We start from the raw sequence: 22,802 nt of genomic DNA on the forward strand, positions 1-22,802 counted from the left end.
CTGCTACACATATACTAATAATTCTTTTCAGGAATACTATATATCCCCCTGGAAGACTAAATAAAAAAACCAGTGATTTCGGTGGGGTATTGACGTCACAACCTTTAGAAGTACGAAAATCGGGAGGTACCGTTCTATGGGGGCTATAGAAAGGCAAGGACCTATACCGACAAATTTCATATGGAAAGTTTTATACCCCAAATGAAGACATAAACACCAAATTTCAGCCAATTCGGTGGAATATTGAGACAACAACCTTCAAATTACCGAAATTCGGGAGGTACCGTTCAATGGGGGCTATATAAAGGCGTGGACCTATACCCACAAATTTCATGTGGGAAGTTTTGCATCCTAAATGATGACTAAACAACAAGTTTCAGCCAGTTCGAAGGAATATTGAGGCCACAACCTTAAAAATACCAGAAATCAGGAGGTACCGTTCTATGGGGGGCTATATGAAGGCATGGACCTATACCGACAAAATTAGAGGGGAAAGTTGAATACCTCCAACGAAAACTAAATATCCAATTTTAGCCATTTCGGAGGAATATTGAGGCCACAACCTTCAAAATACCGAAAATCGGGAAGTACCGTTCTATGGGGGCGTGGACCTATACCGACAAAATTCTGGGGGAATGTTTTATACCCCCAACGAAGACTAAGTACCAAATTTCAGTCATTTGTGTGATAACGAAGCTAAAACCTTAAAAATACCGAAAATCAGGTTGTACCGTTATATGGGGGCTATATCAAAACGTGCACCGATAGAGCTCATTTGCAATACCAAACATCCTAGGAGTAATAGAAACCTCTGTACCAAATTACAAAGCTCTATCTTAAAAATTGCGAGCTGTATCTTGATTTCAACAGACGGACGGACAGACGGTCATGGTTATATCGACTTAGAATTTTACCGTGATCAAGAATATATATACTTTATAGGGTTTCCGATGAATATTTCGATGTGTTACAAACGGAATAACAAATTTAATTAAACCCTCCATATTATGGTGGAGAGTATAAAAGAATTAACCGATCTTCATATGGTTTAGTGAGCTTATTATTGAATACATAAAAAGCTTGTCTTTAAGCGAGACAAATTTTTTTTTAAATTTTTTGTCCGATTTTTGACAAAAAAGGTCAATTTTTTTCGTTAAAAGCGAAATTTTGACTTTAACAGTTAAATTTTTTTTAAATACAGTCGGACCTCGATTATCCGTGATGGTCGGGACTGGAAGCATTACGGATATTCGATTTTCCCGGAAAATGGAGGCAATGCTTTTATGCAGTTTTTGAACATATTTTGAAGTAAAAATGGCATAGTATCGTACAATAATATGAAAATCTGCAATATTTTTAAGTTTGTTACGGCAATCCAACAAAATTTTAAAAGATACTTAATATCATCATCAGATTCATCTGAATTGACTTTGTTCCATGGTTTTTGTGATACCATTAATACACAAATTGTGTAATACGGGAGAATTTCCAGTTTTTGTTTGTTTTATTTTGTTTGCTTAATCAAGTTAATTGGAAAGTGTTCTTTTAATGCCGGGTATTGAAGTTTATAACGAAAAATAGAGGAAATGGAACAAAGTTCAACATTTCTTTTCTATCACGGATAATGGAGGTTCCCGGATAATCGATTCACGGATAATCGAGGTTCAACTGTATTTTTTTTTTAATTCTGTTTCGCTTACAGAGACGATTATTAGGTTTTTAAAACGCCCACAAAAACATCCGAAGATCAGCCCATCCGTTGTCGAGCTAAAAACGCAAAACGCTTTTACAAAGAAAAAAAACTGTGCAATATTTTTCAACAACAAAAAATCCAAAAGTAGTTTAGGATGTGCTTTTTCAGATTAAAGAAATAAATGCTTAAAAATATTGGAAGTTCCTTTGAAAAAATTCATGAAAAATTAGCTTTTTTCTGTACAACTAATGATAACCCCTTGAGAATCTTATAAGAGGGTCTGCATTTACAGGAAATCTAAAAAAAACATTCGGCAATAGACTAATTTCTTCATTTATTCTCAAATTTTCTGTGTTCCTTGAGTGTTTTAAACCGTGGTCGTTACTATATACATATTTTTTGTTCTTAAAATTTCGATCAACGGAAGAAGGTTCTCCCCTATTGTAAAAGCAATGCAAAATCCATCTCGTTTCATTTATTAAGGCTTAGCTGTACTGTTTTCTATATTTGCCACTTTCTTCAACATCCTCGATAGTATAGTGGTTAGTATCCCCGCCTGTCACGCGGGAGACCGGGGTTCAATTCCCCGTCGGGGAGAACGAAATTCTTTTTTTTTTAATTTTTGTGGATTTAAATTATTCTTTGAAGCAAATTGTTGTTAAACTACGAATGAATGTTTGATTTTATACATGAAATATACAATTGCTAATGGTAAAATAAATCATAATCATAAAAACATTATGCCTGCTGCCGTAAGAGACTTATCTAACTTCAAAATCACATAGAAATAAAGAGTGGAATTCTAGATTATCTAGGCATTTGAATTTACGTTTTCCGAATTATAATTTTTATCGTTATAGTTTTCAATCGTTATCCACTCCCAACATATGGGTTACTTGAGTGTCGCACACACACACATTTAGTTTCATAAAACTAAGAGTCAATTTCGGATTGAAAGTGCCTACAAACCAATACCATTATTTCCACCCCTTTTCATACACATAAAAATCCACTTTTCTTTGTTATGGAACCTTCTCGTTTCAATTATGGTGACTCCACTGTATAGTTCATTATATTCACGTTTCATTTTTTTGCACCAAGCATTCAACATCCTCGATAGTATAGTGGTTAGTATCCCCGCCTGTCACGCGGGAGACCGGGGTTCAATTCCCCGTCGGGGAGAATTAAATTATTTTTTGAAATTTATTTATTTTTTCCAGAACTGCAAGAATCTACTAATTTTTACAATTTTTTTTTCTTTGATAACATAAAGGTAAAATTGTTATTGTAGTAAAAAATAGTAGATTCTTGCAGGTTCTGGAACAGGACATAAGTTTCATAAGAGTCAATTTCGGATTGAAAGTGCCTACAAACCAATACCATTATTTCCACTTTCCCTTTGTACACATAAAAATCCACGTTTCTTCCTTATGGAACCTTTTGGTTTCAGTTATGGTGACTCCACTGTATAGTTCATTATATTCATGTTTCATTTTTTTGCGCCAAGAATTCAATATCCTCGATAGTATAGTGGTTAGTATCCCCGCCTGTCACGCGGGAGACCGGGGTTCAATTCCCCGTCGGGGAGAATTAAATACTCTTTTTTTCAAATTTATTTATTTTTATTTTATTTGGACCTTTTTTAATTCTTAATTTAAAATTGTTGAAGACTTTGTCTTCTCAGACTAAAAAAAGTGTCTTCTCAGTGAAAATAAAGATATTTTTTTTCATTTTCTTATCCGACATTTCGATGGTATTTTCCAGATTCTTCAGGGATAATATTTTAGTAAATAGGCCTATTTTCGAATAGTAGTGGCTTTGTTGTTACAAAACAAATCTCGATTATGTATCCCCTATTTTGGAGATTGTACACCCATACTTGCTTAATTCTTAATCTTATTTTTACCTTACAATATTATAACCCACGTATAAAAATCCATAAAATGAATAATAAGAGAGTTCCACCTACCTTGTTTACCATTTGGACTAAATGGATCATAACTGCCTGCTGACATTGGTGATGAGTATCCATTCGATAGATTGGCGCCATACATTTGATTTTGTGAAGCTGAAGATGGACTTAAAGGTGCAGTGCTAGGTACACTGCCAGGACTAGGTGTGGAAATCCATTCTTCCCTTCTGCAAATGAAAAAGAAAAATATTAACCACCCATTACATGGCACTTCAAGACACATCTCCCGGAACTTACAATTCCAAACGCGCCCGTTTCGATGGTATAAACACCAAACTGCCATTGGAAGGGTCGGTGGCGGCGCCGCCAGTACTACTACCACTACTCGAGCCGGCCACATTACTCGAGCCACCACCACTTGCCGTTATGGTAACCTGTGTAGTAGATCCCGCCACTGTTGCATTTGCAGCAATACCCGTTGCCGCCTTCAATGCCAAAGTCCCTGCTTTGGGTGCCATGTTTGCCAAAGCTGAACATGCCGCCAGGCTAATAAACTCTTCCTTACAATCAGGACTTAGATTGGCAACACTATTGAGGCTGCTGGCCTGACTGTGATTGCTGCTGCTGCCCGCCGTCGCCACTGTTGTTGCAATGGTGGCCATGTCATGCAGGGGCTCCGATTTAATGGCAGTCTTTAAAAGCTTAATTTTCTCTTCGACGGAAGCACTGGCGAGTGAATCTACCGAACTAATGACAATATTGCTTACATTGTTGTTTAGCTGGCGTGTGGTGGCGGCTGCATGTTGATGCTGTTGTTGTTGTATGTGGATTAAATTGCGAATGGGGTTTGTGGCACTGCTGCTGCTGCTACCGGTATCCGTTGCATCCAATGCTACACCACCGCCACCAGCAGCGAAATTGGCTATGAAAACATTGGCAGCATCACCGACTGCAGCATTGCTGGCGGCAGCAGCAACAGCAGCTGAACTTGTGGCAGCATCCAATTGTTGTTGCAACAGTATGTGGCTGGGTATGACTTGCTGTGGTTGCGTTGCTTGTTGTTGCTGCGCTTGCTGTTGTTGTTCGCTGGGCAACGACAGCTTTTGTCCTTGCGCATGATTTAGCCGGTACATCATTGAGGACAAATTCATCCTAAACTTTGTATTGACCCGTAAATGCTGTTGTTGTTGTTGTTGCGTTTGATGACATTTAAAAGTGGCAGAAATTTGTTTGGATTTCGTATTTACATTTTTCACTTAAACGGTGCCCCTGGATGCGGCACCGTTTTTTCGGCCAATCCAACGCGTAGTGCAACCCTTCACCAGGCTCTAGCAAGTCAACGCGTTTTGGATGGCAGCAAAAAAGTTTATAAACCTCTCACTGTGATTTGAATTTTTCCAGTTGTCCAAATACAGCGGCTGAAAGCAAAAGAGATGAACAAAGAAACATTAAGAAAATTGATGTGAAAAAGTACTATGTTTAAATTTTTGCTCAACCCTCTCTAGAGGCCCAGTACCCTCTCCTCACCCAAACTTTGCGAGGCATTTCTAAGAATTCTGATTGTTTGCTGTTTTTGTTTTATGACTGGCAGTCACCTTTCAATAATCTCACTTTAGCAAATACTACACTACATACATACATATGTAGATGTCTTTGTACCCCATCCCCTCTCAGCTATTGTGCGCCAGTTGCTGAACTTATGGCATTCTCTAGTAGTTTGTTTCTATGCTATACTTGAACATGCATTGACCTAGTTTTTTTTTGCTTTTCAGGGTATCAAGGGTTGAATGCCGCCGTCATCATCATCGGCAGCAGCATGGCATGTTAAACACAAAGTATTCGTGGTCACATGCCTGGTAAAAAAAAACAGAAAACACCCAAAAATGCTTTCACATAAAATGCACTATCACAGGGTGGTGGAGGTGATGGTAATGAGTCAAGGATGTTGTAGGTTGCTGCCATGAGGTTGAAAATTTTTGAAAAAAAAAAAACATGTTTTAAATAGTTTGTGAGAAAATTTAAATCATGGGGACAGGTATTTAGATTTTGATTAAATTAACAAAGGGAAACTCTTAGGATTTTTTTGATCAATTAGAGGCCTTTGTGGGACATTTGAAACTTCGGCTAGGTTAAATACATTGTACTGTACAGTTTTGTAGAGACTCCAAAGTCATCTTTATTTGAAAAAATGTATGAAGTTATGAAATATGTCGCCTCCGTGGCGCAATTGGCTAGCGCGTTCGGCTGTTAACCGAAAGGTTGGTGGTTCGAGCCCACCCGGGGGCGAATTGTATTTTTGTTTCCCAACAAAATTCAGTTGGAAAATTTTCATTCTTGACCCATCGCTAACCAAGCCAAGTTTCCACAAAAGTCTAATGATTCTTCCCCAACAAATTGGATCGACCACGTAGTAGATGACAAAAAATGAAGCTCCATATTAGTCGTTAGGAAATGTAAGTTCGGTTTATGGAAAAAAGTTATCTTTCAAAAACATAAGCCTGCAAGAATTGACTTGTAACGTTGTAGTGAAGGAAACGTAATAATCCGGACCAATTTCAAAGCTCTGGTCATAATAAATTATGATTCAGAGATAGATTTCGAAGGTTAAAACTGGCATTCCTCAATAAATATTATGCAATCAGCAGCATATATAGAAGTTTGGTCTTTCGAAGGAGGTACTGCACAAAGATATTATAAATTGGAAGTGGTAAAACGTCGATATAACTCAGGACAAACTCTGAGATTTGTCGCCTCCGTGGCGCAATTGGCTAGCGCGTTCGGCTGTTAACCGAAAGGTTGGTGGTTCGAGCCCACCCGGGGGCGAATTGTATTTTTGTCTCCAAGTAAATGCCTTAGTGCCCAGAAAATAGTGACAAAGTTGATGGTGGCATCTGAAATTAAATAAGTATCGGTCAATCTAAGTTCGGGGTGAATAACGACAAAATATGAATAAGAATTTCAACGATTACGTAAACTTCGCCCATGACGGTCCGCGCAAGAGCTTAAGGCCAAAAATCAGTGAAAGATGATATCACAAGTCATGGTATTACCGATATTAACAGCGTGTTTCACTATGTCGAACGAAAATGAAAACGAAAGAAAAACTACTTAATTCGTGTATGATTTTCAAATTTTGTAGTTGTTTCGAAGCAAAAACAACCTCAACATTACCATGGAAAGCAAAGTTTAGGGTTTTTTTCGTTCGCATTCATTTTCTTTCGACATAGTGAAACAGGGCATAAGGCAACAAATCTATACTGAGTTCGGAATAGGGATAAGTAGTGAAATACAATACACTAGAATCTCGATAATTCGCAATCCAAGGGACTGGCCATTTTATACGAATTATCGAGGTTAAAATGCGAATGAAATGATTTCAAGGGACCGAAAGCTTATACGAATTATCGAGAATTTCGATTTATTAAGGTACGAATTATCCCAATTCTACTGCAATCGGTTTTTCGATTATATGGGTTTTGTCTAAAACTTAAAACTCGATTTTCGATTAATCGATATTTTGAGAGTGGTCTAAAGGTCGACTTTCGAGTTTTCATTAACGACCGTAAACCTGTTATAATCGACCGTTTTCTTGGCGCTATCTGTGATGTACATACATACATATGTATATAAAAGTACCTACTCTTTCCTCCAATGCAATTTTTATTATGCTGTTTTAGGTCATGTTTATATTATAGTTTTTTGCAGGGTAAACCTTCTTTATGAGGATTTTTTGAAATATAAGCAATGGAATTGACATTTGAAACCTAGTGGGTTTTGTAAATTCCGGTTATATATAAACATACTATTAGCACATATTAATAGTCAACTACGACTAACCGTCAACTCATCTCTTTCTTTCGAACGTCGTTTTCGTATAGTCAATATACGACTTTTAGACAATTTACGACTAATAATCGATTAAACGAAATCGACTGTACGTATCCCAAGCCCGGAAGTCAATATTTTAAATATAGATCAGAGTTTCCAAATATGACTTTAATTCTTCTTTTAATGAATTTTTAGTATTTGTTTAAAGTTTGGTCCTTCGATGAAAGTGAGTTCTGGTACTGTACAAAAACTTCATGAGTTTCATTATGTAAAAGGTTAGAAAAAACACAGAACCGATGGGATTTGTGGCCTCCGTGGCGCAATTGGCTAGCGCGTTCGGCTGTTAACCGAAAGGTTGGTGGTTCGAGCCCACCCGGGGGCGATTTCTATTTTGTGGAGTAATAATGGTCATGTTAAAAATTTCTCATGGACTAAAGAATGCTGCTTTAGAAAGGAGTACAGTCAATAAAGGCATTACAAAGCTGAATATTAGAAATATAATAAATAGAGGTCTACCAAATTTTCTATTAAAGACCAGCCAATATGAAAGTCTTTAAGGAACATACAGTATGCAAAGCTCATATTCGTACACTTCTCAAAAATAAAATCGTTATTAATTTCATATTTTTATATGAAAATAGCAAACAATTGAAGAAATATTTAAAAATAAAAAAAAAATTCATTTATTTCGTCCTTTGGGTATAGATTGGCGCCTGTGTGGGTGACACCATAGTTGGTATTCGTACAGCTAGAAGTACAAAATATTAATGACATTTAAGGATTGCTTAAGCAAAATAATATTAATTTTTGTTCTTTTCAGCTTTTGGCAGGAAGATCTGTGCTGTAGAAAAATGTAAAAATAACAATAATTATTATCAAACATTTTGCAAGAACTCATATGAATAAAAAATCGGACGAACTTAAGAAAATTGTGTTAGATATGATTAACTATGGCAATTCATTCTCGAATTTTGGACGAAAATAGCTAGTAGCTATACTTCTGCAACAATATTCGAGGTCTCATATGAAAATAAATGTTGCAAGCGTTTGGAAATGCAACGATATATAATCCGGGATAAGGCAACGTAAGGATATGTTTGGCTTCTACGTCAAAAAATCGCATATTTCGTTTTTATGTGATCTTAAATGTATTAAAGTTTTAGAATACGGTTTCGGAAATTATTTTATGTCGGAAACTGTGACAAATTATGAGAAACAATTTAGTTATACAAGTTTTCATACTGTCTGCGTACGACTGAAATTCAACGTTTACTATGAACGAGGGTTATGGCTGCCAAATTTCAAAAATACTGGGGTTTAATTCTAGAATATATTATTTACCGAAAGGTACAAAATGAATACATAGATGACAAATGAATGGTGTAAATTGGTGAAATGCATAATGTTCGGGGACGCTGGCAACATTTCATTTCATATTAGACGTCAACTATTGTTGCAGAAGATCTGCTATTAACTATTTTCGTCCAAAATTCGAGAGTAAATTGCCATAGATAATCATATCTATCACATTTTTCTTAAGTTGGGTCAATAGCCGTTAAAAAATCCAACCAATCTGACCCAATCGGGGATGTTATGAACGAAAATTCCCGGTGAGGTTTTTCATTTTCTCCCTTAAGTTGAAACGGCGGAAAGACAAAACTCAAGGTTAATTTTGGTTCAGAGTAACCCCCCATATTGTTTTATAAGTCCCAGCCCCCACTAGAGAAAAAAATCATGAAATTATGTGTTTCTAGATCGAGTTCCATAGCAGAGTAAAATCATGAAAATGCTGTAGCGGGGAATTTGATATAAGAACTACTAATTTCATGACATTTTTTAATGAAATTCGCTCTAGTGTGGACCGGGAATAAGATAAAGAAACAAAATGCCCTAAGCGTGTGGAGAACCTAGGCTTTTGTGGTCCTGAATAATTCAGTTACCATGGGAATATAGCCTCCGTGGCGCAATTGGCTAGCGCGTTCGGCTGTTAACCGAAAGGTTGGTGGTTCGAGCCCACCCGGGGGCGATTATTTTGATGTTCTTGCTGAGATATTTCGTATAAAAGTGAATGATAGAAAAAAGAATCGCTTCAGCTTTGCTTAAGAGTATTCCCCTTGTTCAAGCTATGAATTTTTGCTTTACAGATATTGTCGGTAATCACAGATTCAAAAAAGGAAATCTTTTACAATTTCTGGATGTATGTGACTTACAGTCAGTTTCTGTATGTCGAAAGAAGAATGTGTGCGAATGAAACACGCCCGAACTTTAGTTGTCGAAATAATTTTGCCTTTGCGCTTGCTTCAAAACAAAAAACAAATTTGAAAAACAAGCAAGAGTTTGGACGTGTTTCCTTCGCATACATTCTTCTTTCGACATACAGAAACAGGCTGTTAGTATTTGAGTGAAATATGTAGTAATCAAAAGGTTCTAATAAAACATTTGGTCCTTCGCTGAAAATGTACTGTACAAACATTTTCAAAACGTTTGAGAAATGTTAATATTATTTTCTAAGCGCATATATCGCCTCCGTGGCGCAATTGGCTAGCGCGTTCGGCTGTTAACCGAAAGGTTGGTGGTTCGAGCCCACCCGGGGGCGTCTTATTTTCATCAATTAGTATTAAAAACTTTGCTGTGAATGTAAGATAGGGTAGGGAAAACATATGAACTAGTGCCCTTTGAAATTGTACTAAGTATGACTCTAAATAACCCTAGAACAGATTAACTGACCTGATTAACTAATTTCATTGCATACAAGGACTAATTTATTAAACATTTTTATGACCATCGTTACAACTTCTTAAGAAATTCTTTAATTTTTCCTTGAATGCCAAAGTTCTTGGGATGGCTTGAAAATACTGCGCCTGCACATGGCCTCCGTGGCGCAATTGGCTAGCGCGTTCGGCTGTTAACCGAAAGGTTGGTGGTTCGAGCCCACCCGGGGGCGTATATTTTATAGATTTTAACTCGGAGACACATGTGGGAGTTCTGAAATAGATAATCATACAGGTTTTTTAAGGAAGGAAAAAGGACAAGGACTTCATAAAACTTTATTGATGTAAAAGTACATCATGATGAACCTTTTAACATCTGAATATTCGGCAAAAATATCTCAAGATTTTTCGAATACTCTAGGAAACTATTGCGTAGTCCGTAGTCACACGTACAAAATTTGCCGTAAAGTAAAAGTTTTTGGGAGAAAGCGTAGAGGAATGAGCTCCTCTATATACTCTTTGGTACCCCGTATATTCCCAAAACAAAATTAACATTACTGCAAAACGTGTTATATGTGACTTCTTTAAAAGTACAGCATGATGAGCCTTTTAACATCTGAATATTCTCTAGGAAGCTATTGCTTAGTCCGTAGTCAAACGTACAAAATTTACCGTAAAGTAAAAGTTTTTCGGAGAAAGCGTTGAGGAATGAGCTTCTCTATACTCATTGCTACCCCTTATATCTCCCAAACAAAATTTACATTACTGCAAAACTTTATACATGTGACTTCGGACTTAGCAGATTCCATGTCGGGTCCTTAAAGGGAAGAAATCGATACTGTTCTGTTTTGATTGTTCTTTTTTACGATTCAAGAAAAAATTACGAAAAGGACAATGAAGCAATAGACTTAGAAGGATGAAATGTTCTACAAAAAGTTTCACTATTTGATTTGACTGCAGATATTTTATCTCAAAAATAAGCTGCAATGGGAGGATAAAGAGATATGACTCAAGTTCCCTTCCCTTCATCACGGCACAATTCAGAAACATGACACATGGGAATTTTTGTCCTTGCGGGTTCTTAGTATTCTAACCAAGGGCTTTCATGCCCAAAATGAAATAAGACTTTTGGATTTTTTAATCAAATGTCAAGAACGATTTAAGAATATCGAATTTACAGCAGTCGCCCAGATCCAGGACTTTGCTAGAGTTGGGCAATCTCGTTCAATTGAACGATCCGGATCACTGCCCTCGTTCAAAAACGAATGAGTAACATCATAAAAACCAACGTGTGAAATTAAGTATACGCAGTTTTGTCAAAGAAATTACCGGTGTTCATTGAACGAGATAGTGATCCGGATCTTTCAATTGAACAAGATTGCCCAACTCTAGACCTTCCTGCGATACAAAAGTACCCCTTTTTGCAATGGCTTTCATGATTCTAAGATATTTTTATGAAGATGAAATTAGTTTTCTGTAATTAATGTGCCTTAAATCGTATGAATCAAAAATATTACGCCCCCGGGTGGGCTCGAACCACCAACCTTTCGGTTAACAGCCGAACGCGCTAGCCAATTGCGCCACGGAGGCCATGTACGGAATGGGTTTTCTGTAATTGGAACGATTTACTAGATTAAGAACCTACCAAGAACTAAATTTCTCAAAAACTAACTATTGAAGTTCTCTCAATATGATCAAAGAAATACCAGTAAAATGCGATAAAGATAAACTGAAGCCACAATCAAGGCAAACCTAAGTAAACATCTAAGAAAAAATTCAAAAATAAATCGCCCCCGGGTGGGCTCGAACCACCAACCTTTCGGTTAACAGCCGAACGCGCTAGCCAATTGCGCCACGGAGGCCATATAATTGCAAAAATTTTTAGAAAATTTGCAATTGCGAAATTCTGATATTGAAATTAATTAATCAAAAGCCGGAATAGTTTATGTTCAGACTTCAGAATAAAGTCAAAGTTTCCGATAAAATAAAACCACAACATAGCTTTCAAAACTATCAATTAACTCTGTAAGAATTGCTTTTAAATCTTCTAATCTGAAGCGCCAACATTTGCAAGGACTTGCACATCGCCTCCGTGGCGCAATTGGCTAGCGCGTTCGGCTGTTAACCGAAAGGTTGGTGGTTCGAGCCCACCCGGGGGCGGATAACTTTTTACGTTATAGCAGGTTTAGATGGAAATTTTGAAGAATATCGTGCAACTTCTCGCATATCTGTAGCTTGCAATTACGAACTACTTTAGAAAGAACATTCGTTGTAGGGAGGCTTATGTGAAAATAAATCTGAGCTTAATAAAAAGTCTTTACAATGAAAAAATTCGACAATATTTTTAATATCGGTTATGTAATACGGAAGCGTAAATGATAGGGGATTGACCGTGTTCTTTGCCCTGATGAAATCCGTTTAGACAAGCATAGTTGAAAGCCTGATTTCAAAACAGGTATGCCAAGTTAGTGGTTTTTCCGCTACCTGTGGTAAATTTGGACACACAAAAACCAAAGTTTATGAAGGGATGTCAACTGTTCGAAGGTAAAAATCGCTACAGACCATCGATCAGGGATGCCAGGTTGAAAGACTTAGGAAAACCTGGAGACGTCTACCGAAACCAAAACATGGCGGGTTATTTTCAATGAAAACTCGCCGTAAGTTTTGTCTCTGTGGCGTTTCAGCTTAAGTGAGAAAACTCACGGGGAGTTTTAATTCAGAATAACCCCAATATTTAACAGATTAACCACAGATAAACTTAGAAAATGGACTCATACCGACTGAGACAAAAAATGGCTATAGTTAGCGCCCTAAGCTCCAATTAGAGCTACTAAATATTTCAAGAAGATACAGATAATGAATGGTAAAAGATAATTCTAAAATCAAAATTTTTGTGACATCAAAGTTAGTTTCAAAAGCACAGTAAACATCGCCTCCGTGGCGCAATTGGCTAGCGCGTTCGGCTGTTAACCGAAAGGTTGGTGGTTCGAGCCCACCCGGGGGCGGGTGATATTTTAAACATTTCAGTGCCTCAGAGAAGTTTCGAGATTCTTCGGTGAAAACACGTGCGAGCGAAAAAGCGTAGCCAAACATTGAGGTCAATGGCATTAATTAGTTTAGGCATGGAAATCGAAGAATATTAACCAAGCAGCCAAGTAGTAAATAGAAGCAATATATTAGCTGTCTAAATCCTCACCCATGACCAAAGCAAGTCAACATTTCGAGATAGGCTGAAATATGTAAAATTCATTGATCTCGGTTTACAGCGTTTACCATTAGTCAGAGCGAACGAAACTGTTATTGCTTCTAGCACAAACATTTTCTACCCCATAAGCTATTGTTGATTGTCATAAGTAAGTTATTTTCATCAAACACAATTGTTTTACTTCAGCCTCGATAGTTAATTGTTCAGAGCAAACAAAGATTCTAATCAGAATTTAATAAAGAATTAACGTTTCAAAGTCAAATACCGCTATTGTGACCAACGACAAACATCTGCCTCCGTGGCGCAATTGGCTAGCGCGTTCGGCTGTTAACCGAAAGGTTGGTGGTTCGAGCCCACCCGGGGGCGCAAATTCTTTTTTTTTCACAACATTGTTCTTGAAATATAAGAACTGTAGTGAATCGTTTTAACGTGAGATGATTGACAAAGCTTTGCTTATAATAAAAGCTTTCAAATGGGAAAAAGCTTAGTAACAGTTGAAGCAACATTTTCATGGTATCACATGTAACTTGAGATGTATGTGTACACTTTGTTGCAGTGTGATATGTGGCCTCCGTGGCGCAATTGGCTAGCGCGTTCGGCTGTTAACCGAAAGGTTGGTGGTTCGAGCCCACCCGGGGGCGCAAATATTTTTTATTTGTTATACTTTTATATATTTTTTACTTTTTATCTTTTAGATTATTTTATTTTTTATTGTTTTTTTTATTTTTCATAATTATTATTTTTATTATTATTTTTTATTATTGTGATTTTTTTATTATATATTTATAATAAAAATAATATTTTTATTTTTATTTTTTGTTATTATTATCTTTTTATTATTTTTTTATTATTATTTTTATACCCTCAGCATTTATGCTAACGAGGGTATATACACTTTCATACGGGCAAAATGTGCCTCATCGAAATAGTGGTTTTAGACCCGAAGTATGTTTGGACGAAATGTGTTTCAGACAATTTGGAGTCGATTGAGCAACGTTCGTCTGTCTGTCTGGCTGGTTGGCTGGAGCGCACGATAACTCTCGAACGGATAAACCAATTCGATCCAAAATTTGGCTTTCGTAATATTTTGTCCAAACTTAGTTTAAGTTCGAAGATGGGTTATGGGTCCACTCCTTCAGGTACCTCCCCCACAAATGTTCAAAAATTGTCGCAAAACTTGTGCGCACGATAACTCTTGTAGGGAATAACCGATTTGGTCCATACTTTGCACATCGTGTAATTTCTACCGAACTTAGATGAGGTTCCAATATGGACTCAATCGGTCCACTCCTTCGGGTACCTCCCACACAAAACTTCGGATAAGTTCACATTAGGACCTGCTCTCGAATCGCCTTGGTTTTTGTTGTAACATCTTGTATTCACTGTCCTCTATACGAAGGTACAAGTTTCCTCAGGGGCAACTCCATACTTCCTGAAAAAATAGCCTGAATGTTGAAAAACAAACCCTATGACACCATGTTTATGGGTGGAAGCGCAAGATAATTCTCGAACGGAAATGCCGATTCCGATCAAAATTTGGCCTTCGTAATATTGTTTCCAAACGTACTTTAAGTTCGTAGATAAGCCATATCGGTCCACTCCTTCAGGTACCTACCCCACAAAAGTTCAAAAAATATTCGGAAAATTTGTGCGCAAGATAACTCTTGATGGGAGTGACCTATTTGGTCCATACTTTACACATTCTCATAATAACCACCAGATATAGATCAGGTTCGAATACGGACTATATTTGTCCACTCCATCCCGTACCTCCCACAAAAAATTTTAGATAAGTTCACTTTAAGACCTGCTATCGAATCACTTTGATTATTGTTGAAGCAACTTACATTCGCTGCCTCAATTACGATGGTAAAAGTTGTTTCAGGGGCAAGTCCATACTTCTTGAGAAAACAGCCCGAAGGGTATAAAAACCCCCTATGGCACCCCCATGGTCTATGTCGGTCTATTCCTTTAATTACCTTTTCCGCAAAATTTTTTAACTTTAATCCTAATCATCATTTTTGTCGGTTCATACGACCAAAATTTTGAAACCCCCTAAATACATAAGTTTTTTTGTGAAAAAAGTGTTTCAATTTGCACAGGCTGAGGGTATATCTCTGTCGGCAAAGCCGACTGATACTTTCATACTTGTTATTATTGCTGTTCTTGACCTATAACAAAACAACACCCGCACCGCACTAAACATCGGGACATCATACCAAAATCTAAAGCACACAAGCGGAAGTATTTTGTGCCAAAGTCCACAGAGGAATAATATTTACCTATATTGGTGACATAAAAAAATTCAGTTCACAAATTATTACACACCTGTGAATCGAAGGCAATTCCCTAAACAAAATTCGAAATGAAAGCAAAAATAATAAATTAATGTCACAACTTTCTCATGCTGCTGCTGCAGGTGGCGAAGAACATAAAGAGAGTTTCATATTTATAATTGACACTTTGCACGTTTTGAAGAAGAAGACGACATGGATAGTCACACTTGGAACGTTTTTTTCGCGGCATTCATTACCAATGTTTGACTCCGCATTCATTCACAAAATAAACAGAAATATTTACATTTCTATTTGGAAATTGTTTGCCACCATCAAATTATGAATTAATTATTTACTTCACAAGAACATGACAACTTTTTTTTGGCCTGCGAAAGAAGCAAAAAACCCGCACGAGAATTTTTTGAAGCTTGAGATAATGGATGGAACGCGTGTTTGTATGTATGTGTGGGGAAGATTTCTCATGGATGCAAAAGCGCAGGCGTTATTTTTCAACACTAGAGTTCCCAGATTTTTACAAAATAACTAAGATGAAATAGCTTAGAGAACATGTTATGGATTACTATGACCAGGAACAATGGTTTTTTTATATGAAGACATCATGGCCTTCTTTGAGAAGACCCCACGATCTTCTATGAGCAGCTTTCATTGCCTTCTACGAAAAGACCTCATGTTCGTCTATGAGAACAGAGAGAATCCTATGAGAAGACCTCATGGTTTTCTGTGAGAAGATCTCAAACTTTGCTCTGAGAACAACTCAAAGTCTTCTGTAAAAGTAAATCATAAATACATTTTGAAAACCCGCAAGAACCACAAACCGTGGATTTTTAAAAAATAAATTTTGAAGGATCATCAGAGCCACAAAAAGTGGATTTAAAAAAAATAAGTTTTGAAAAGTCTTAGGTAGCATATTTGTTTGGATACCATATTTGTTTCTTTGGAAAAGAGTCTTAGGAAGCACCCTTTCTTTTGGGAAAGTGTCTTAGGAAGCACCCTTTTTTGGAAAATAGTCTTAGGAAGCACACTTTCTTTGGGAAAGGGTCTTAGGAAGCACCCTTTCTTTGGGAAAGGGTCTTAGGAAGCACCCTTTCTTTGGGAAAGGGTCTTAGGAAGCAACCTTTCTTTGGGAAAGGGTCTTAGGAAGCACCCTTTCTTTGGGAAAGGGTCTTAGGAAGCACCCTTTCTTTGGAAAAGGGTCTTAGGAAGCACCCTTTCTGTGGGAAAGGGTCTTAGGAAGCACCCTTTCATTGGGAAAGTGTTTTAGGAAGCACCCTCTCTTTGGGAAAGGGTCTTAGGAAGCACCCTTCTTTGGGAAAGGGTCTTAGGAAGCACCCTTTCTCTTGGAAAGGGTCTTAGGAAGCCCACTTCTTTGGGAAAGGGTCTTAGGAAGCACCCTCTCTTTGGGAAAGGGTCTTAGGAAGCACCCTTTCTTTGGGAAAGGGTCTTAGGAACCACCCTTTCTTTGGGAAAGGGTCTTAGGAAGCACCCTTTCTTTGGGAAAGGGTCTTAGGAAACACCCATTCTTTGGGAAAGGGTCTTAGGAGGCACTCTTTATTTGGGAAAGGGTCTTAGGAAGCACCCTTTCTTTGGGAAAGAGTCTTAGGAAGCACCCTTTCTTTGGGAAAGCGTCTTAGGAGGCACCCTTTATTTGGGAAAGGGTCTTAGGAAGCACCCTTTCTCTTGGAAAGGGTCTTAGGAAGCACCCTTTCTTTGGGAAAGGGTCTTAGGAAGCACCCTCTCTTTGGGAAAGGGTCTTAGGAAGCACCCTTTCTTTGGGAAAGCGTCTTAGGAAGCACCCTTTCTTTGGGAAAGGGTCTTAGGAAGCAACCTTTCTTTGGGAAAGGGTCTTAGGAAGCACCCATTCTTTGGGAAATGGTCTTAGGAGGCACCCTTTATTTGGGAAAGGGTCTTAGGAAGCACCTTTTTGTGAAAAAGGTTCTGTTATTCTATGAAACAACCTCCTCATGGTCTTCTACGAGAAACCAAAAGATCTTTTGAAAGGTCTCATTGAGGGTTTTTTGTTATAAAGAAGATCAAACGATGTAACCAAGGATTCATATCATCTCTCGATCCCCCACCCTAATAACATTTGATTCAAACTTTCATTGAAATTCAAAACCAACAAACATTTTTTGTACGTTTCATTATCAAGCATTGTTTTGTTTTTTTTTTGCCATTTTTTTTTCTTTTTTTTTTTTTTTTGAGAATAATTGTTGTTTAGAAAATGTGGGGAAATAAATGGTAAAGCATTATGGCTGGCGAACGATGCTGGGCAATTCTATTCTGTGAACGACAAAAAATACAGCAAAACGACCGCACCTCAATTTACAACACAAACAGCACGAGTGTGGAGTGCAGGGCAGCAGCGTCGTCAATCAATGAAAGGAAAGCGATGACGGGCAGAAAACAACGACAGCAACAACAACAATTGCATTTCAAACAACAATGTATTTGCATTGTGTGTTCAGTATTTTCTTTGAAAGAAAAGTAACAAAAAATTACAACAGACTGACTACAAATGCGGCATCCGAGAAACAAAAATAATTATTGTCGTTTTTCAGTTTTTTTTGCATATTTTTGCTAATGTTTTCACTTATTATTTTTTTTTGTAAGTTAAATATCCCCGTCGAAAGAGCGGTGTTTGGTTGGTTCTCACAATTTCAATTACCCCCATTTGGGTAGGTAATGTAAAAGAGAGAGACAGAGAGTATCTGAAACTAAAGCTCTCACGGTTAACTTTTTTGGTTGGGGAGAGCCGCCTTACATTTGGGTGTTGTAATGGCTAGGCGGCGGCAGAGGCACACAAAAACCGAAATGAATTCGTTTTGTAAACACGACGACGACATTCATGCAATAAAACGAGTGCAGCACGAGATTGTGGACATTCGTTGTTGCTGTTGTTCGTTAGTTGGGGCCGTCATTGCTACGACACACTACTGCTGCATGAATATGCAGTAAAAGCTAAACAATAACAACAACAACACGAAGGCAAGTTGAATGACATAAAACATCAACTGACCTTCAACTTTAAGATTGAACTTAAGCATTGCATATTTACACTTAGCAAACACACAGATACACACATTTACACTCACTCAAAAAACTACACGTACCATGGAAGCGACGTAGCGACGACGTCAACGTATAGAAATGCCAACTATTGAATGATGGTTGTTTATAAGGGGGAGGGAAGGCTACCTAAAAGGGAATATGTAGTCAGAAGATGTAATTTGCTGGGGTTATCAAAAGAGGAAAATGTAGTGAAGAAAGGGGGCAACTAATAATGCAAAAAAAGACGACTGACTATCAGATAAAGATTGAAGCAAACATTCGTGTGAGCAAAGAAAGGTGGAGTTTTTACTTTCTGTAAAATTGATTAAAGTTTTAGTATTTTGTATTATTCATTGGGCACAGCAACTCCAAGGCCTCCGTGGCGCAATTGGCTAGCGCGTTCGGCTGTTAACCGAAAGGTTGGTGGTTCGAGCCCACCCGGGGGCGATGTATTTTTATAATTTTTATTATTAAAATATAGTTTTATACCATTTAACCACCTGACTTGAACAAAATATAGTTCATAAATATAAAAAAATAATAATAAAAAATAAAATAATAATAAAAAATAAAATAGTAAAAATAAAATAATAAAAATAAAATAATAAAAAATAAAATAATAAAAAAATAAAATAATAAAAAATAAAATAATAAAAAAATAAAATAATAAAAAAATAAAATAATAAAAAAATAAAATAATAAAATAAAATAAAAAAAATAAAAATAAATTAAAATTAAAATTATAATAAAATAAAAATAAAATATGTAAATTAAAAAAATAAAAATAAAATAAAAATTAAATAAAGTATAATAATAAAAAATAAAATATAAAAACAACAAAAATAAAATATTAAAAAATTAAATAATATAAAATGAAATAAAATGAAATAAAACAAAATAAAAATAAAATTATAATAAAATAAATTAATTAAATTAAATAAAAAAAATAATAAAAATAAAATATTAAAAAATAAAATAGTAAAGAAATAAAAAATAAAACAAAATAAAATAATAAAATAATAAAAAATAAAAATAATAAAAAAAGTAAAAATAAAATAATAATAGTAAAAAATAAACATAAAACAAAATAAAATAAAATAATAAAAAATAAAATAAGAAAAAAAAATAAAAATAAAATAATAATAATAATAATGATAACAATAATAATAATAATAAATTTAAAAAATAAAAATAAAAATAAAATATAAAAACAACAAAAATGAAATATTAAAAAAATTAAATAATAATAAAATAAAAAAATAAAATAAATTAAAAATAAAATTATAATAAAATAAATTAGTTAAATTAAATAAAAAATAATAAAAATAAAATATATAAACAACAAAAATAAAATATTGAAAAATAAAATAGTAAAGAAATAAAAAAATAAAACAAAATAAAAAATGAAACAAAATAAAATAATAAAAAAATAAAAAATTATAAAATTATAAAAAATAATAATTAAAAGAAGTAAAAATAAAATAATAATAATAAAAAATAAACATAAAACAAATTAAAATAAAATATTAAAAAAATAAGAAAAAACTAAAAATAAAATAATAATAACAATAACAATAATAATAATAATGATAATAATAATAATAAATTTAAAAAATAAAAATAAAATAAAAATTAACTAAAAAATAATAATAAAAATAAAATATAAAAGCAACAAAAATAAAATATTAAAAAATTAAATAATAATAAAATAAAACAAAATAAAAAAAATAAAATAAAAATAAATTAAAAATAAAATTATAATAAAATAAATTAATTAAATTAAATAAAAAATAATAAAAATAAAATATATAAACAACAAAAATAAAATATTGAAAAATAAAATAGTAAAGAAATAAAAAAATAAAACAAAATAAAAAATAAAACAAAATAAAATAATAAAAAAATAAAAAATTATAAAATAATAAAAAAAAAAAATAATAATAAAAAAAGTAAAAATAAAATAATAATAATAAAAAATAAACATAAAACAAAATAAAATAAAATATTAAAAAATAAGAAAAAACTAAAAATAAAATAATAATAACAATAATAACAATAATAATAATAATTATAATAATAATTATAATAATAATGAAAATACTATTAATATACAAAAAAATAATAGGAAATAATAATAAAAAATATAATATAAAATAATAAAATAAATATATAAAATAAAGGCTATTTATTCAATTTTACTATACGACGTTTCGTTAACATTTTTTTAATTTCCACAGATACATTGCAATAAGTACATATTTTTCAGTTTTATATATAAAAACGGCATAAATATTTGTATTTCTTATCACAGAGGCCTAAATAGACTTTTATCAACATTTCCGGATAATTAACGTTTGTATGCTAAAACACCCACCCCATTTGATTTGGACAGCGCATCTAATAAAATAAATAAAAAAAAATTAATTTCGATCCTGCCAGGAGTCGAACCTGGAATCTTCTGATCCGTAGTCAGACGCGTTATCCATTGCGCCACAGGACCACTTGGTAAACGTGGTCATGAAATGCAATTACAACCGTTGGACTTTTCAAAACTATTTTAAATCGAGTTACAATGTAAAACTCAAAAATTTTGAAAGTTTTTAAAAATAATTAAATAAAATTTTTAAGATGTTGAAATTATCAAAAACTTCAATAGTGGTATTCTCGAAGACATTTTCTGCTAACCGACGAAAATCGATATAATTAATATGCCTATAATTTCGGTAATTAAAGAAATTTGTCGGTAAATTAACGACCAAAATAAAGTCGCTACATAATATTGATAGCAACTACGAGTATGTCATAAACTTTTGATGATAAATTTCATTCATTATAAAAATTATCTATATAGGCATAGCTAGTTAATGGTGTGGCCATTAGGCCGGGGCGATTGGTATGTACGAAAAAAACTTTAAAGTGCAGGTCGCGTTTCTGATTCCTGTGATTGTACTGAGCAAAAAGGCGTAAAAATGAATAATTATACTGTTTGGTATCTTCTGAGCAGCCTTGAGTACGTATTTTCCCGTTTTTGTGCGTTTTTCACACTTCAACTACTAAAACTTAGCCATTTGTTAGCCCCTTTAAATTGAAAAAGGATCAATAGAAATAAGTTTTGAAAAATGAAGTTATGCCCGTTTAAACATGAAAATCTCGGAAACCAGGTTTTTTACTACATTTACCATTATAAAAACAAGTGAGCAAAGGCTATAGTCGGGACGGAGCCGACCATCTGATACCCTACACCACTACCCCTGTGCGTAAGCTTTTCACTGGTAAACATTTCTTTTAGGGAATACAATCCGACTACCACCAAAAATAATATGCCTCTTTCTCTCTGGGACCCCCATAAGCAACCCAAATTTCGTGACCATCCGAACAAAATTACGACCTGTAGCTTGATTGCAAAAAATGGAAGAATTGGATGCATTACCGACTATTGCGGTATCTGCCTTGTTTGACCACCTTCGCCAACCTGCTTTACACCAATGTAAAGGTAATATTTTCTTCTTCCATTGACAGGTTTTGCCGTTGGAATACCCCTACTAGAAGCCAATATATTCACAAAGAATAAAACTTTTAATTTGTCTCCAAATGAGTTTTTCCCCATTCCGACCCCTAAATATTATCCGACTATCACCAAAATCAATAGGCTTCTTCCTCTGTGGGACCCGCATCAACTCCCAACAAACTCGTGACGATCCGATCAAAATTGCGATCTGTAGCGTGATTACAAACAAATCGGAAAATGGGATGCATTACCGACTATTGCGATATCTCTGTTGTTTGAGCAGCTACGACAACCTACTTTACATCGTTGTAAAGGTGATATTTTCTTTTTTCCTTGCCAGGATTTGCTTTTGATATACCTCTTAAAGAAACAGAGATATTGGCTTTGAAATAAAACGTTGACCTTTCTCCAAATAAGTGTTTGCCCATTTCGACCCCTAAATATTATCCGACCATCACCAAAATCAATAGGCTTCTTCATTTGTGAGACCCCCATTAACCCTCAAATTTTCGTGACGATTCCATCAAAATTGCGACCTGTAGCGTGATTTCCAAAAAAATAGAAAAATGGGATATATTGCCGACTATTGTGATATCTCCG

The 22,802-nt window shown here is 34.9% G+C and overlaps 1 protein-coding gene and 17 non-coding genes across 19 annotated transcripts in view; 14 read left to right on the plus strand and 4 right to left on the minus strand.

The window, feature by feature from the left end:
• The window catches only part of EcR (Ecdysone receptor), a 276,657-nt gene that overhangs the window by 210,099 nt on the left and 43,756 nt on the right, over positions 1–22,802 (minus strand). For both annotated transcript variants that reach the window (XM_073988278.1, XM_073988279.1), the window contains exons 3-4: positions 3,903–5,023; positions 3,663–3,832 (exon numbers count right to left, since the gene is read on the minus strand). In XM_073988278.1, coding sequence (XP_073844379.1) covers positions 3,663–3,832; positions 3,903–4,756 — 1,024 coding nt within the window. In that variant the 5' untranslated portion in view covers positions 4,757–5,023. The remainder of the gene's footprint in view (positions 1–3,662; positions 3,833–3,902; positions 5,024–22,802) is intronic.
• On the plus strand, positions 2,219–2,290 carry TRNAD-GUC (transfer RNA aspartic acid (anticodon GUC)). Its single transcript has one exon. It is a non-coding gene; the product is annotated as a tRNA-Asp (tRNA).
• Positions 2,804–2,875, plus strand: TRNAD-GUC (transfer RNA aspartic acid (anticodon GUC)). The gene has a single exon. It is a non-coding gene; the product is annotated as a tRNA-Asp (tRNA).
• TRNAD-GUC (transfer RNA aspartic acid (anticodon GUC)) lies at positions 3,210–3,281 on the plus strand. Its single transcript has one exon. It is a non-coding gene; the product is annotated as a tRNA-Asp (tRNA).
• Positions 5,818–5,891, plus strand: TRNAN-GUU (transfer RNA asparagine (anticodon GUU)). The gene has a single exon. It is a non-coding gene; the product is annotated as a tRNA-Asn (tRNA).
• On the plus strand, positions 6,355–6,428 carry TRNAN-GUU (transfer RNA asparagine (anticodon GUU)). The gene has a single exon. It is a non-coding gene; the product is annotated as a tRNA-Asn (tRNA).
• Positions 7,742–7,815, plus strand: TRNAN-GUU (transfer RNA asparagine (anticodon GUU)). The gene has a single exon. It is a non-coding gene; the product is annotated as a tRNA-Asn (tRNA).
• On the plus strand, positions 9,386–9,459 carry TRNAN-GUU (transfer RNA asparagine (anticodon GUU)). The gene has a single exon. It is a non-coding gene; the product is annotated as a tRNA-Asn (tRNA).
• On the plus strand, positions 9,956–10,029 carry TRNAN-GUU (transfer RNA asparagine (anticodon GUU)). The gene has a single exon. It is a non-coding gene; the product is annotated as a tRNA-Asn (tRNA).
• TRNAN-GUU (transfer RNA asparagine (anticodon GUU)) lies at positions 10,304–10,377 on the plus strand. The gene has a single exon. It is a non-coding gene; the product is annotated as a tRNA-Asn (tRNA).
• TRNAN-GUU (transfer RNA asparagine (anticodon GUU)) lies at positions 11,661–11,734 on the minus strand. Its single transcript has one exon. It is a non-coding gene; the product is annotated as a tRNA-Asn (tRNA).
• On the minus strand, positions 11,933–12,006 carry TRNAN-GUU (transfer RNA asparagine (anticodon GUU)). Its single transcript has one exon. It is a non-coding gene; the product is annotated as a tRNA-Asn (tRNA).
• Positions 12,231–12,304, plus strand: TRNAN-GUU (transfer RNA asparagine (anticodon GUU)). Its single transcript has one exon. It is a non-coding gene; the product is annotated as a tRNA-Asn (tRNA).
• Positions 13,076–13,149, plus strand: TRNAN-GUU (transfer RNA asparagine (anticodon GUU)). The gene has a single exon. It is a non-coding gene; the product is annotated as a tRNA-Asn (tRNA).
• Positions 13,642–13,715, plus strand: TRNAN-GUU (transfer RNA asparagine (anticodon GUU)). Its single transcript has one exon. It is a non-coding gene; the product is annotated as a tRNA-Asn (tRNA).
• On the plus strand, positions 13,917–13,990 carry TRNAN-GUU (transfer RNA asparagine (anticodon GUU)). The gene has a single exon. It is a non-coding gene; the product is annotated as a tRNA-Asn (tRNA).
• TRNAN-GUU (transfer RNA asparagine (anticodon GUU)) lies at positions 19,068–19,141 on the plus strand. Its single transcript has one exon. It is a non-coding gene; the product is annotated as a tRNA-Asn (tRNA).
• On the minus strand, positions 21,122–21,194 carry TRNAR-ACG (transfer RNA arginine (anticodon ACG)). Its single transcript has one exon. It is a non-coding gene; the product is annotated as a tRNA-Arg (tRNA).

This window comes from Musca autumnalis, unplaced genomic scaffold (assembly GCF_047663935.1).
Source record: "Musca autumnalis isolate F117 unplaced genomic scaffold, ASM4766393v1 scaffold_5, whole genome shotgun sequence".
Classification (NCBI taxonomy): domain Eukaryota; kingdom Metazoa; phylum Arthropoda; class Insecta; order Diptera; family Muscidae; genus Musca; species Musca autumnalis.